The sequence below is a fragment of the Epinephelus lanceolatus genome, chromosome 10 (genome assembly GCF_041903045.1).
Source record: "Epinephelus lanceolatus isolate andai-2023 chromosome 10, ASM4190304v1, whole genome shotgun sequence".
Taxonomy (NCBI): Eukaryota; Metazoa; Chordata; class Actinopteri; order Perciformes; family Serranidae; genus Epinephelus; species Epinephelus lanceolatus.
Genome location: NC_135743.1, coordinates 5952561 through 5968284, shown reverse-complemented (window position 1 = coordinate 5968284; position 15724 = coordinate 5952561). Strand labels below are relative to the sequence as shown.

General features: G+C 41.8%; 1 protein-coding gene across 2 annotated transcripts in view; it reads right to left on the bottom strand.

Annotated features, from left to right (window-relative positions):
* Positions 1–13113, bottom strand: part of arhgef2b (rho/rac guanine nucleotide exchange factor (GEF) 2b) — a 36039-nt gene extending 22926 nt beyond the window's left edge. For both annotated transcript variants that reach the window (XM_033640729.2, XM_033640730.2), the window contains exons 1-2: positions 12923–13113; positions 1207–1369 (exon numbers count right to left, since the gene is read on the bottom strand). In XM_033640729.2, the coding sequence (XP_033496620.1) occupies positions 1207–1369; positions 12923–12979 (220 nt within the window). In that variant the 5' untranslated portion in view covers positions 12980–13113. The remainder of the gene's footprint in view (positions 1–1206; positions 1370–12922) is intronic.
* Between the last annotated feature and the right edge of the window lie 2611 nt (positions 13114–15724).

Genomic DNA, 15724 nt, shown 5'->3' with positions numbered 1-15724 from the left:
TCCGTAACGTTGAACATGACACACCAGAAAAAAGAAACAAAACAGAAAGGCAGACTCGTCTCCTGCATAGCTGTGGACACGACTCTAGTCTTCTAACAGAGTCTATCGCCTATTTTTTAACAGGTTTTCCTGCTTTAAAAAAACCTGTGTACACGCACTAATTTTGGTGGATAAAGATCATCAGTATTAAATACTTTAAAGTAGAAGTACAGTACGAACAGGTTGTGACTTATAAAGTCTTTACAGGTGTTTTCCCTCAGGTGATATAAACGCAAGTGTCTCTGGAACAGCAAACATTAATAAGGTCCATCATCATATTTACTGAAGATAAACGTGTGTTCACGTCTCCTCCGTCTGTCACAGATTTATATAAAGACAATTATCAGACCGCTCAGGAGTTATCAATTGATGAAGCTAAACATACACACACATACACACATAAATTAAGCACACACACACACACTAAACACACAAACACACACTAAACACACACACATTAAAGACACATACATGAGCAATAACACATACATTTTACACACATACAATACAAACACACACTAAACAAACACATGAACTAAACACACTCACATTGAACACAAACACACATAAACTAACAACACACATATACATGAAACACGTACAAACTATAAGCACACACACATTGAACACACACACAAACTAAATTCACACACACATTGATCGCACACATACATAAACTAAACCGAGACACACACATTAAACACACTCATATACACACGCACACACATGTGTCCCCTCGACCCAGTTCTCAGGGTTCATCCCCAGCAGCCAATCACAGAGCAGAACAACAGACATGGTCACACACTGAAATGTGTGTGTGTTAATCTGAAGAGGTACATCTGTTCATTGTGAAGGAGGAGGATTAACACACCATCTGTCACACACACACACGTACACACACACACACACACACACACACACACACACACACACACTCTCACACATACACACACACACACACACACACACACACAGGGATGTGTTGTGTTTCTGTATATTTTGTATGTTGTTATATTTTGTATAAACAGTTGTGTGTATGTATTTACTCTACGTATATGTTTATGTATATACTATATGTGTGTGTGTGTGTGTGTGTGTGTGAGCAAGTAGTACATGTACGTAAGTAAACATACAGTATACATCCGTAGTATATATAGTGTATGTTACCTGGGCAGCTGAGCGCCTCCTTGGCCGTGATGCTCCTGTTGCAGGAGGAGCACAGGGTGGTGGAGGACACCGTCAGGGAGGTGAACAGGTGACCGTTGCTGGACCTGGCCTCCCTCTCTCGCGCCTCCTTCTCCCGCTCCTTCAGGCGCGCCTTCTCCTTATTCTGAACAGACAGACAGACAGACAGACATGTTATTGATTCTATGACTCTGATCGATCAGTTAGTTTTATTTATTTATTTGATCACTGATGTCACTTTGTTTCACTTCATTCATTTACACACTCGGGTTAATCTAAGTGTCATGTGACCACAGGTTCAGTAAATCAGACACAGGGGTCCTGTGTGAGTGAGTGATTGAATGAACGAATGAATGATGTAGATCAGTTTCAGCCGTGTTGTATCGCTGTATAGAAACACAGAGCAGAGAACAAAGAACTGAACAGAGGGGGGAGGAGGGGGAAGTCTAATACCTGGAGACCTCCTGTCTACTGTCTACTGTGGGGAGGAAAGGGGGGGGGGGGGGGTATCCTGATCCTGTTGGTCTCGAACACTGGAGGCACTACAGGAGATTATTCACTGTGAATTGAACTTGCAGAAAGCAGCAGGGCATCATGGGAAAGTTGAGAAAGGTTTCATTTTGTGTGAAAAGTCAAGAGAGACAACCTGAAAACAACCAATCAGCTGGTTTAATTCTCAACAAGCAAACTTTAAGCAGCTTTAACAAACGCGTTTCTCAATAAAATACTTTGTTGTGAGTACTGACCAATCACGTTTAAGGATCAAAGTAAAATCAAATATCAAATATCATTCAAATAAAAGTTATAATCTAAAAACCTTTTTATTCTGAGGACAGATGACAAGCGGACGAAAGACCGACCACAGGCCAACAAAAGACCAACCACAAGTCAACAAAGGACCAACTTCAAGCCATCGAAAAACCGACCACAGGCCAACAAAGGACCAACTACAAGCCAATGAAAGACCGACCACAGGCCAATGAAAGACCGACCACAGGCCAATGAAAGACCGACCACAGGCCAACAAAGGACCAACCACAAGTCAACAAAGGACCAACTTCAAGCCATCGAAAAACCAACCACAGGCCAACAAAGGGCCAATCACAAGTCAACAAAAGACCAACTATGGGCCAACAAAGGACCGACCACAGGCCAACAAAGGACCAACTACAAGCCATCGAAAAACCGACCACAGGCCAACAAAGGGCCAATCACAAGTCAACAAAAGACCAACTATGGGCCAACAAAGAACCAACTACAGGCCAAAAAAGGCAGACCAGAGGCCGAGACAGAGACAACTACAAGCCAACAAAAGACCGACCACAGGCCAACAAAGGACCAACCACAAGTCAACAAAAGACCAACTATGGGCCAACAAAGGACCAACTACTACAGGCCAAAAAAAGACCAACCACAGGCCGAGACAGAGACAACTACAAGCCGACAAAAGACCAACCACAATCCAACAAAGGACCAACCACAAGCCAAAAAAAAGACCGTCCAGAGGCCGAGACAGGAACAACTACAAGCCAACGAAAGACTAACCACAGGCCAACAGAGAACCAACTATGGGCCGACAACGGACTACTGGCTGGACATGTAAACTGACTTTTATTCAAACTTCAACACAACACAGAGAGTTTAGGTTTAAAGACTGAACACACAGTCAGGTCATGTGACTACAGCAGTGTGTTCTCAGCACCCCCTGTGATCTGATTGGCTGTCTTGGATGCCTTGCTCAGGGGCACGCTGCTGCTGATATGAATTATAGATGAAGGTCAGACTCAAAACAGACAGACACTCCGCTCCAGGACACAGCAACATGGCCTCATGGGAGCTGTAGTCCAGGTGGAAACTACAGGGACCAGCAGCCCCGTCAGCAGGATGACCTTTGACCTCCAACTGTATCACTGCTGCTCTGAACGCAGAACAAACATTAAAGAGATTCATGATAAACTCCCAGAATCAGATGATCCACACTGAATCTAAAAATGGATTGAAAGTTACACAACTGTGGTTTATAGACAGGAACAAACAGAGAGGCATTGTGGGTAACCCAGACTAACAGTCTGCAGTCATGCTACAGTAGCAGCTCTTTGAGGTTGTGTTTACACACAGATTGACCTAAATGCTAGGATGATTTCATTAGCAGATACAGTTCTGCCAGTGTTTATGGCAACCAATAAGGAATGAAGGCTATAAAACCGTTACTAAAAACTCCAAAGTAGATGTTAACTATGGCTCCAAAGGTGCATTTCAGCAAAAGACATCCAATCACAGAGCTAAGTGCTAACAACAGGTGGTAGCTAAAGATGAGACAATCTGGAGATTATTTCGGATTTTCTTATTTTCATTTTACTGTGCTGTGTTCAGGACGTTCCTGGGCACAGCACAAAGGTTAGGTTGGGACTTTATAAAAAGATGGCAATCAGGTTCTAGACAGTGAGCAGCACGCATCCAAGGTGAAGCTAAGAAAAGTGCGGACACTGTGCTGAAAAAAATGCAAATACGGCAAAGCGAAACGGCAAGCGGAATAGATACACCTGTAGATACACTTAAATAAATAGTGGCTGACAATAGACAGAATCACAATGTTTGTTTACAGTAACTTTTGGGTAGAGCACCCCTGCATCACATACATGAAATCGAAACAGCGCTGAGCAAACACTGCTTCACTGGGGCGCCCTAAAAAACTTCCCACTCAGTAAAATCAATGTCATTTTCAGTGAAGTGCTGTAAAGTTTAGTTAATTCAAAACACACATTAAACACACATTAAACATGGCTTAATAGAGACAATTTCAAACACAAGTACACAAATCAGCTTCACTATAACTCGCAGCATTCACAGACAAACACTTGTCTTTAACTGGACACATTTTCCCCACAAATACAACATGCTAATGTTTTTAACCCAAGCCTATGGCATTTTACATTGTATAAATTAGCCTAGCAGCTAGCAGACTTTTCCTCTGCTCATATGAAGCCAGGGACAACAGCAACATTTAACAAAGGTAACGTTATAAAATTTATATAAATTTGTCTCCATTACAACTCACAAGGTTCACTGACAAAACAACTGTCTTATACTAAACACGTTTTTCAAATAAATATAATATGCTAACATTATTAGCACAAACTGATGGCATTACACATTGTATAAATTAGCCTAGCAACAAGCGGAGATTTCCTCTGCTCATATGAAGCCAGGATAAGTTACACACAAGACTTAAAATGTTATAGAGGCTTTATTGTCTTCAAAATTTATTTTTTCTTATTTGTGAAATTAAAGAAAATAAAAGCTTTGTTTCCACTGAGGGAAATGGTTTCAGCTTACAAACATAGACCGGAGGTCTGCGTCACTGTGACATGTAGTTGCATGTCTGGGGAGGTGCACGTCAGGCTATGAAATATATGAAAATATTCCAGATAGAGTGTACACTTAAAATGATTTTTTTTTTTCTAGCTGTGTCTTTTCAGGTGGTTAGAATGTGTTTTGCTGCAGCCCTGTCCACAGCTTAGCTTCCATGCCGGTAGACTTTGTATATCAAAGACTATAGCGAAGCAACACAGTACATAAAATAAACACAGCAGAAACATCAGATAGGTCAGACTCCCCCAATCCCAAATGGATCCCTTACAGACTCGTTGACTCAAGCCCTAAGCTCTTACAGACCTAGGACCAATTCCATTTCTTCCCCTTAGCCCTTGTCTTGGCTCTTCCCATTGGTTTTGCATGTTCACGTGAGGGGAAGTGGTGTCCCAATTCTCCATCAGGGACACCACTTCCCCTCACGTGAACACGCAAAAACCAATGGGAAGAGCCAAGACAAGGGCTAAGGGCTCAGCGTTACAGTTACAGCTGAAAATGACAACAGGGATAAACAAGTTTGCTGATTTCAGATTTCTCCACAATCTAAATCAATTGCCAGTTGTCTACCTGGAGGTGACTGTTGCTGTTAGTGTATAGTATCAAGTTTAACAGCTTAACTTTAAAATTCTGTGTAAATTCAGTAACCACGATGACTTGTTTTGTTCTCAACGCACATGTAATCCCACTCAATGAGTGAATAACTCCTTTATGAGGCTTATCCTGGTTATGATCATGTTCAGGATACGGCGTTCACATGAGCACAGAGAAATCAGGTTAATTATTGTCCCCGAATACATCGTACTTTCTTTCAGGGTGCTTTCAGACCTAGAGTTGATTTGGTCTGAATCAGGGACTGATTTTGTTCCAAAGTTGCATAATTGTCTAGAGTTGGTTTGTGTTCTCACGGCAGCATTTACAAGCGGACCAGATCAAATGCCTTGTGTGAGAAAGCTGCTCTTGATTGGTCAGAATTTCCATGTGGGAAAAATCCAGGAAGTAAACCAAACGTTGAAGAAGAGTACACTTGCAAGATAAATGTGACACTTTCTAATGTCACAATGGAGGGACAACTACGCAGGTTGATCACACCTGCCACAACAAACCGCACTTAGGGCGCAAATGAACTAGAGTTTGACTGAACTTAACCAAACAGGGCGGGTGTGAAAGCACCCTCAGAGTACTCCCACTAACATATTCTTGTTTTTCATAAGCGGAATATGGTGTTTACCTTACTAACACATAAACAGGATACTCCAAAAACTTTGTCAGAATCAGGTTTATCGTGTCGACGTAAACACACTCAGTGAAGGCTTCTGAATGAGGGCCGAGGCTACAGGGTTTTGTATTGTGTAAATAATCCACAGTGGAGGTCACAATGCAAACCTGTGGGATGGTGACATCATCAGACCATCAGACGAGTCTGTCTGTGTTGAGTCACAATCAGAAGTCTGAAACACAGACTGAAGAGAAACCAGCAGCTCGTCACACCTCCGCACCGACAGGAGGGAAAATACTCTGAACTTTAATCTGAGGAGACATTTGGATCATCCACCTCTCACCTGGTCACACCTGACCAACAACAATAAACAATCACAGCCCCCGATCATGTTTGCTAACCATCAACCAGCCGGTTACAGGCCGTTTAATATGAATAGAACTTTTATGACACATCGTCCGAGTCACCAACCTGCGTCAGTTAATGATTCACTGACTTTATGAAACATCTGTTGACATGTAAACTCTCTGAAATCTAATATACCATGTAAGGGTGATTAGATGTGTCTTTATCTGCCTGTCTGTCTGTCTGCCTGTCTGTCTGACTGCCTCTGTCTGAACTTCTCCTTTCTGTTGTGACTGTTTTGCACATTAACTTCTGCTCTGAACTAGGAGGGGCAGGAAGAGGAAGTGTGTGTGTGTGTGTGTGTGTGTGTGTGTGTGTGTGTGTGAGAGAGATAGAGACAGAGAGACAGATCAGATCACAGAAACAGAGAGCGACTTCAGTTCTTCATTTTCTGTACAAATATAAGACTGAGGCTGCGGCTGAGGATTATTTTATAGATTTATATTTTCAAAAAGAAGAAGAGACGTTTTAACATCGCAGAGTTTCACAATAAAAGTCTTTTTCTGTCTGCACTGTGAGTTCATGTAGATATTAGTAGCTATAATATTTTTAGAACACATCATCATTACTGATCAGTAAACTGTCACACATTGAAAGTGGTTTTAAGCAGGTTCAATGATCTGGTGACAGTCAGTGATCAGCTGATCAATAAATAAAGAGCTCAGTGATGGGGAGAAATAAAGAGACCTCTGTCTGACCGAGGGTGGAGGAGGGGTCATGAGACAGGCGGGGGAGGAGGGGGGTGCGAGGGCGAGACCTGAGTTTTGAGAAAAGAGGCAGACACATGAAACCACAGGGGACACGGTGACAATAAGGACTCGGATTCAGGTGAGACTCAGGTGACAGGTAACTGATCTGAGGCTCATTCATTTATGACCTCACTCTGTACCAAAGCTCCAAACACAGCGGCAGACAGACATAGGAGTTTTACATACACACACACACACACACACACACACACACACACACACACACATACATACATATATATATATATATATATATATATATATATATGACTGTAAAAACCCTGGAACACATTTCAGAATTTTCATTATATACTATTTAAATCTGATGTTTGATCACAATTATGCTGCATATTTCAAAATCTAAAATACGTTGTTACATTCATATTTCAAGATACAGAATGTTCTCCATTATCTTCATATTTAAAGATATAAAATATGTCATTACATTCATATTTCAAGATATAGAATCTGTTATTATTTCCACATTTGAAGGTAGAACTGTGATTTATTACCTCCATATTTCAAAATACATATGTTCTCTCTTATCACAATATTTCAAGATATTAAATGGTCTATTATCTCGACATTTTAAGAGGTACATTGTGTTTTTATCTCCATATATCAAGGCATAAAATATGATTTGTTACATCCACATTTCAAGATGTAGAATATCTTGTCATCTCTATATTTCAAGATATACATGTTCTCCATTACCTCCATATTTCCATATTTCAAGATGTTATCTTTATATTTCAAAGAATACAATGTGATCTATCACCTTCATATTTCAAGATATAACATGTATTGTTACCTCCATATTTTTAAGATATGAAGCGTTGTCATCGCCATATTTTAAAGATATAAAACATGTCATTATTTTCATATTTCAAGATATAGAATGTGTTATCTCCACATTTGAAGGTAGAAATGTGCTTTATTACCTCCATATTTCAAAATACTCTCTTATCACAATATTTAAAGATATCAAATGGTGTATTATCTCGACATGTGAAGAGGTACATTGTGTTTTTATCTCCATATTTCAAGGTATAAAATATGCTTTGTTACATCCACATTTCAAGATACAGAATATCTTGTCATCTCTATATTTCAAGATATACATGTTCTCCATTACCTCCATATTCAAAGATATAACATGGTCTATAATCTCCACATTTCAAGATTTAAAATGTGTTTTTATCTCCATATTTTACGGTATAAATGTATTACTCTGTTACATACATATTTCAAGATATAAAATGTCTTGTTATCTCCACATTTGAGGATATTAAATGGTCTCTGTTCAGAGATAGAATAGAATGCAAAGAATGTTTTGCTATTTCAATATTTAAGGATATAAAATCCCTTATTTTCCTATTTAAGATAAAAATGTGTTGAGATCTCCATATTAAAAGATATACAATTATCTGTTATCTCAATATTTACCGATAAAACATGTTTTGTTATCTTTCTATTTGAAGATATAAAATCATCTGTTATTTCCATATTTAAAGATGTAAAACGTTCTGTTGTCTCACTATCTAAAGATGTAAAATGTTCCAGTGTGGTCATTAAAAACAGATCTCCAGCTCTCTGGTTACCTACTACCTACAAACTATCTGCTGCTGGGTCAGTTTATTAAAGCTTACTAATCACCATGGTAACAATCCTGCTCTCAGATTGGCTGTCACATGTCAAAATCAAACACAGTTCAGGTTTGTGTCTGAAATCACTCCCTTGTTTACTCAGTCACTCCTCCCTCTGAAAGACACAGAGGGAGGAGTGACTGAGTGATTTACAGGATTTCAGAGAAGAAGAGATGAAGGTATCAGACAGATATTGAAGGACCCTGTTTAACGGATCTATGGCGCATGGCGCAAGATCATTTATGGTGTGTCCGACTCCACTTTGCTAGTCAAATGACACATAATGGGTGCAGAGTAAAGTACAAGTGGAACTGGTGTTGTATTTAGTCTCTTAAATAATCACAGGTGTGTTCTGAGCGTAACATGTATTCAACCAGTCAGAGTGTCATCTCCCATTCCCTTTAAAACCAGGTGTGTCTGCACCTGCTGCACCGCTGTTAACATGGCACATTCAGCAAAGTGGAGAAGAGAGCGGCTGTAACGTCACTGCAGCAAATATGGTGAGACATTTAAGCAGCTAACCTAAAAACTGGAGTTAAAATGAAGTTACACTGTTTCCTGTGCGTAGATACGTACAGTGTCTCTTTTAATGGGGGTCAGACAGCAGCTCTGCTCTCTGCTACGTTTCAGTTTTAGAGAACGTCATTAATACTTTCCTCATTAATGATGCATTTTTTTATCAACCTGCTGATCCCTGTGTGTGTGTAACAAGAGGAGTGTATGTGCATTGCAAACCCACCTATGTACCTGCATCTTACTATCTGCTGCCTCAGAATGGAAATACACTACGCACCTGACCACATTCATTTTAAGAGCTACACACCCATGGGTGCACAGAAAGGGTGAAGTTCATTTGCTTCTTACACATCGTGGGCGCTGGCAAACAGTCTGAAACTAACAATGAAAGTATCACTGCAGCGTGCAACACTTTGCACCAGGTGCAAGATAGAACCAGAAGCAATGACAATATCAGAGATGAAGATAATAGAAGAGATGAAGATATCAGACAGAAGAAATAAAGCTATCAAAGAAGAAGACATGAAGGTACCAGAAAGATGGAAATATCAGGCTAAAAGAGATGAAGATATTAGAGAAGAAGAGATGGAGATATTCGGGAAGAAGACATATAGTTACAGACAAAAGAGATGAAGTTATCAGGCAAGAAGAGATGGAAATAGAGAAAACGAGATGGAGAAATCAGGAATGAAAGATGGAAATATTCAAGAAGAAGAGATGACGGTATCAGAGAGGAAGAGATGAAGATTAAAAAAATGAGATGGAGATCTTCAAAAAGAAGAGATGGAGAAAATGGAGAGGAAGCAATGAAGATATTGGTCAAAGACATGGAGATGTCAGACTGAAGAGATGGAGATATCAGAGAAGAAGAGATGGAGAAGGGTGAGCAGCTTCAGTCTGCCCCTCGTGGTGCTGAAGTCCTTCTCCACCTGCACCACAGAGAGCGTCCTGACAGGCGTCATCTCACCATCTGGTTCAGGAACAACACTCAGAGGGATAACCTGACCCTGCAGAGGGCGGTGCAGTCAGCTGAACGCACCAGCAGATATAAACTCTCAGCACGACAAGACATTTAGACCAGGAGGTGCAGGACGAGGGCTGAGAGGATCAGGAAAGACCTCCATCACCAAAACAACACACTCTCTTCATCGCCCTCATCCCGCTCCACCTCCCGACGGGCAGGGATCTTCAGGGAAAGCCAAACAAATGTTTATCTGTGCACAATGCGATGCCACACAGCTGGTTGAATATGAGCAAACTTTCCCTGCTTCCCTTCACTGGTTCCTGTACAGCAGGGTCGGTCTTTGTTTCACTGTTACACACAGTAGGCTATATCTTCAGTAGCTAGCTAGCTAACCCTACACTTTTCAGGGTCTGATTTTGGTTTTGGAACAGGGAAGAAACGTATCATTAAGTATCATTAATACATGACGTGCCCCAGGCACAACATTTAGCTCCAAATCCACAAAACCAGCCTGAAAATGAAGGAAATCTGAAACGACTGCATTAAGCCCCACTTCTGCTGAGCAGTTCAGTTTGATGACCATTTTTTCCGTTCCCACTGTGAAAAGTTGTGGATGGTACCAATAGAACTGTTCTGTACCGTCCCCATGTTTGGTCCCCCCTCTGTTGGGGTACCTAGCACACAGATGTGGTACTAAAAGGTGGAGCTGTGAACACTGCAGTCTGATTGGTCAGTAGAGGATGGTCACTCTGCTCAGGGCTGAGTTGTGTCTGGTTTTGAGGCTCATGTAACCACTGTTCATACTGTGGAGTTTTATTAGTAAACTGTAACTATAAAATGAAAGGATGTGTTGCTGCCTCTCACAGCAGCTGGAGTCTGAGAAAAAATAACTTCATTCACTGGGCCGACTGCCGGTGACTTTTAAGGTGGAACATTAACTTGTAATGTTACTCAGTGCATGAGTTGATGACGTGAATCCATCAGCACACCTTAAATTTCACTGTGACAACTTTGACCATCACTTTAGTTTTTATATGACAGACAGTTTTAGTAACGAGTGGATCTTCAAGTGTTTATATATATTAATTTCCACCAGATTATATGAACCGCATATATTCTAATCCTCACTCAGAGAAAAAAAAGCATCGCAGAGCATCGTTCCTGTGGGCTACAGCAACACTAAACCCCTGAGCTTGCCTGAGAAGGACTAAATGCACAAAGCTGCTCTTTTTAAATATCCCATGGAGAGAGACTCTCACTGCAGCCTGTTTTACTTTGTTCTGAAAATGTCAGCGTGCAGCCTCGTTCTGTGGACCATAAACCAGGTGCAGACTGATAAAGGAGGAAATACAGTGAGTGACAACAACCCCGCCCACATTTAAGAAGACTGTTTGTGGTGGAAACACTAAGGTCTAGGTACCATGTCTGAAGGGTTACTGTTGGTTCCAAAGGTACCATACGGAAAGTGTTTGGTGGAAACAGGGCTTTAGAGTCAATGGAGCACAGCTGTGGTCAGAGCCGGCCCGATGCTACGTTATGATTGGCCAGTCTGCGTCCAATTGGGTGGGACTTAGCGATGGGTCAGTTCTGTCCCCCTATCCAGTGATTGTACCTTTAATAAAGAACAGTGATACACTGTTTAACTGTCTCCTTTAGTAAGTGGTGAATGGACCTGCACTTGTGTGGCGCCTTCCAAGTCCTCTGACCACTCAAAGCGCTTTTTACACTACGAGTCACTTTCACCCATTCACACACACATTCACACACTGGTGCCACCTGCTACTCAGATTTAACACACTCACACCGATCGAGAGCAATTTGGGGTTCAGTGTCTCAAGCATGTATCAGCATGCAGACTGGAGGAGCCGGGAATCGAACCGCTGATCTTCTGATGAGGGGAAAACCCGCTGTACTACTGAGCCACAGCCGCACAAAATACATGTAAAAATCTAGGCTTTATTAATTGGTCACTTTGTGGAGCACAACTGCATTTTACTACACACTGAACTGTGTGTGTGTGTGTGTATCTGACAGATACACATGACTTTAATTGTGTGTGTGTGTGTGTGTGTGTGTGTGTGTGTGTGTGTGTGGTTCTTAAGAAACTAAAAACACTTCTTTCGGGCTTCAAACTGAAAACATGACAGTTTGTTTGTTTTATAGTCAGGTCAAAGGTCAGACATCCACCTTCACTCCTGACCGACACTTCCTGTATGAACCCACACACACACACACACACACACACACACACACACACACAGAGGCTCCCCTCCCCCCGCTCCGCTCGTTTCCTCCTGCAGGACAAAGCGGCCACGCTGCTGCTTGCTAACGGACACACACTCAAACACACCGAAAACACACTGAAAGTCAGTCTGTACACACACACCGAACACCGACACACACCGGGACACACACACCGAACACACACACTCCTCTGTATAGGAACATTAAACCGTTTCTGTCTGAACTGGAAAAAAAAGTGTGTTTCCCGTTTCTGTCTCCGCCAACTTCACCAATCTGTTCCCAAACAAACTGTTTCAACACACACCTGATCACACCGCCGATCACTGATCGATCACCTATAAGAAGTATCGATAATGTCTCCAACATCTGTCGGAGCCTGTAACGGAACAAACCGGGGTCTGTGTGTTCCAGCTGTGAGCGGACAAAGCGGAACAGACAGAAAGTGAGACAGAGCTCTCTGTGTGTGATCGATAAGCACCAAACTCTCCCATCACTCCCACATTATCAATAACTATCATTATCGATCACTAAAGTGACACGCGCCCGTGAGTCCTTTTCTTTCTCTTTTTTTTTCCGGTGAACTCACCTTCAGATTGATTTCCTTCATCCTGTCCTGTCTCCTGCTCTCCAGCAGCCGGGACATCCCCTCCGACTAACCGAACCGATCACAGCTGATCGATCAGCTGATCACAAGCCAATCTATAATTAATCAGTACGAATCCGAAGCGTTGGGTTCTGGTCCTGGAGCAGTCCGCAGTCTGAGCCCGGGGGGCGGGGCGTCTCTCTGACTGACAGCTCCGCTCTCTACTTCTAACCAATCACAGCTCAGCCCGCTACTGCCGCGCTCAGCCAATCCCCTCACCGCACGCACCTCAAGCCCCGCCCAGCAGCATCTGCCAGGGAGCGCTTGTTTTTGACACCGGGGCGGCGGCGTGTACGGCGTGGGTGGAGCAGGTCTCTATGACAACGTGTCAACCGACCACGTGGTACTCAGAATCCAATCAGAGAGCTGAGTGAGGTCACGTGAGTGATGAATATTAGCTCGATTAACCCCGCCCACCTCCAGCAGCAGAGGGGACAACACGCTGCTGTGTGACGTGGAACCACGGAGCACTGACCCCGCCCTCCCGAGTGGATACCGGCGTTCATAAGAAACAAACCTTCCGCTTCATAACGGAAACACAAAGGAAAACTGTTAATGTGATCAATAACTGATATCAACTGATCAGAGTGACGTCACGCTGATAGAATACAAGTACTCACAGCCTGCTGCAGCAGTTTACTACTGTCCTGCTGGTTTATTGATTTATCTGTTATCTATTCTGTGCAATATTTTACATACATTTCATTTATTTTAATGCACATTTCATTTCTATTTTATTTTATTTATTCCTTTGTATTTACACTCTTTTATTTCATGCTCTTATTCTTACTTCTTATAATTCTCTATTCTTTGCATCGGAGCAGCTGTAACGAATCATAATTTCCCCTCAGAGATCAATAAAGTATTTCAGTTTCTAATTCTAACTAGTTTTTGATTTATTTCTGAGCAGACTCATTGACCCTGACCACAAGTCATTTATTTACTGATATTCATAAATCAGTTATTAAGAATAATTAATATCTGACATTTTTTTTCTCAGTCACTTTGGTTCATTTGTCAAATCAAAATACTTGTTTGACCTTCACATTGTGTGTTCACTTGTGCACATCATAAAAACAGTTTCTCATTGTTCTTTAAAATAAATATAAAATGTCTCTAATAAATATATATAAATTGAAAATACTTTGTCACATTTATGCAAATCATTATGTTTCCTACATTATCAATTATTAATCAAAATGCATCACACCTGTTCTCTGTTTACTAGTCATACCCCCCAAAACATTTGTTAATTAGTGCATTGCATCTAGTTATTCAGTGCACAATGGCTGAACCAGTCATCATCATCCATTAGACACATTCTCTAAACATTTCTATTTGACCTTTTTTTATTTGTAAATGTGTCCTGAGTTAATGAATTCCTTTCAGGTGAATCTTCACTTTCACTAATTAAGGTGAATATATGTACTGTCGCCTCACAACAACAGGGTTACCAGTTCGATCCAGGGTGGGGGGGCCCTTCTGCCCTTCTGTGCAGAGTTTGCATGTTCTCCCTGTGTCAGCGTGGGTTTCCTCCAGGTACTCCAGCTTCCTCCCACAGTCCAAAGATATGCAGGTTAATTGGTGACTCTAAATTGTCCGTAGGTTTGAATGTGAGTGTGAATGGTTGTCTGTCTCTATGTGTCAGCCCTGTGATAGTCTGGTGACCTGTCCAGGGTGAACCCTGCCTCTCACCCAGTGTCAGCTGCCTCTGTGTCCATCAGTCTGTCTCTGAGGCACAAGGATAGAAAATATGCAGTCGAAGCTCACACACCACATTATTGCTCTAGATATAATGTCAGTTAAACATATCATTATGATGATTGGAAATCACACAAATCAAATTGTTTTAATAAGGAAGACTGGACTTCATGGGGGGCAGTAGTAGCTCAGTCCATAGGTACTTGGGTTGGGAACCAGAGGGTCGCCTGCTCGAGTCCCCGTTCAGACCAAATATGAAGCGTGGACTGGTGGCTGGAGAGGTGCCAGTTCACTGCCAAGGTGCCCTTGAGCAAGGCACCGAACCCCCCAACCACCTGGGGCGCCTGACCAAGGCAGACCCCTCACGCTGACATCTCTCCACTTAGTGCATGTATAGGTCCTGTTTGTGCACATGTGTCTTTTGGACTTGTGTGTAATTGACAGCAATCCCCTCAGGGGGATTAATAAAGTATATAAAATTAAAAAATAAATAAATAAATAAAATGAAAAATCAGTGGAATGGGCTTTGTGAAAATCACTGAGGAGACGATGGACCCTTTTTTTTTATAAGACCTTATCGAGGAAAAATGGCTCATGAAATGAACTTCATTGTGTTTATTCTGTTGCAGTTCAATCATAAAATGTGATCAGGTTTTGGACCTTGTCCACTTTTGTGTCAGGAACTGCTGCAGACTGACTTGTCAAAGATGGCTGCCATCTTGTTTTTACATGGATTAGTGTACTGGGCTCTTATTACCACTAGATGGGACAAAAAAACTGTCCACAAAGTAGGACAACAGGTTTTAGTTAAGCAATATGGAGAATAAGGTCAAGTAAACCCAAAATGTGGGGCGTCGGTGGCTTAGTGGATAGAGCAGGCGCCCCATGTACAAGGCTGTAGGCGCAGCGGCCTGGGTTCGACTCCAGTCTGTGGCCCTTTGCTGCATGTCACACCCTCTCTCTCCCCCCTGCACACTCATCTGTCCTATCAATTAAAGGCTTAAAATGCCCAAAAAAATATCTTAAAAAAAAAAAAAAAGTAAA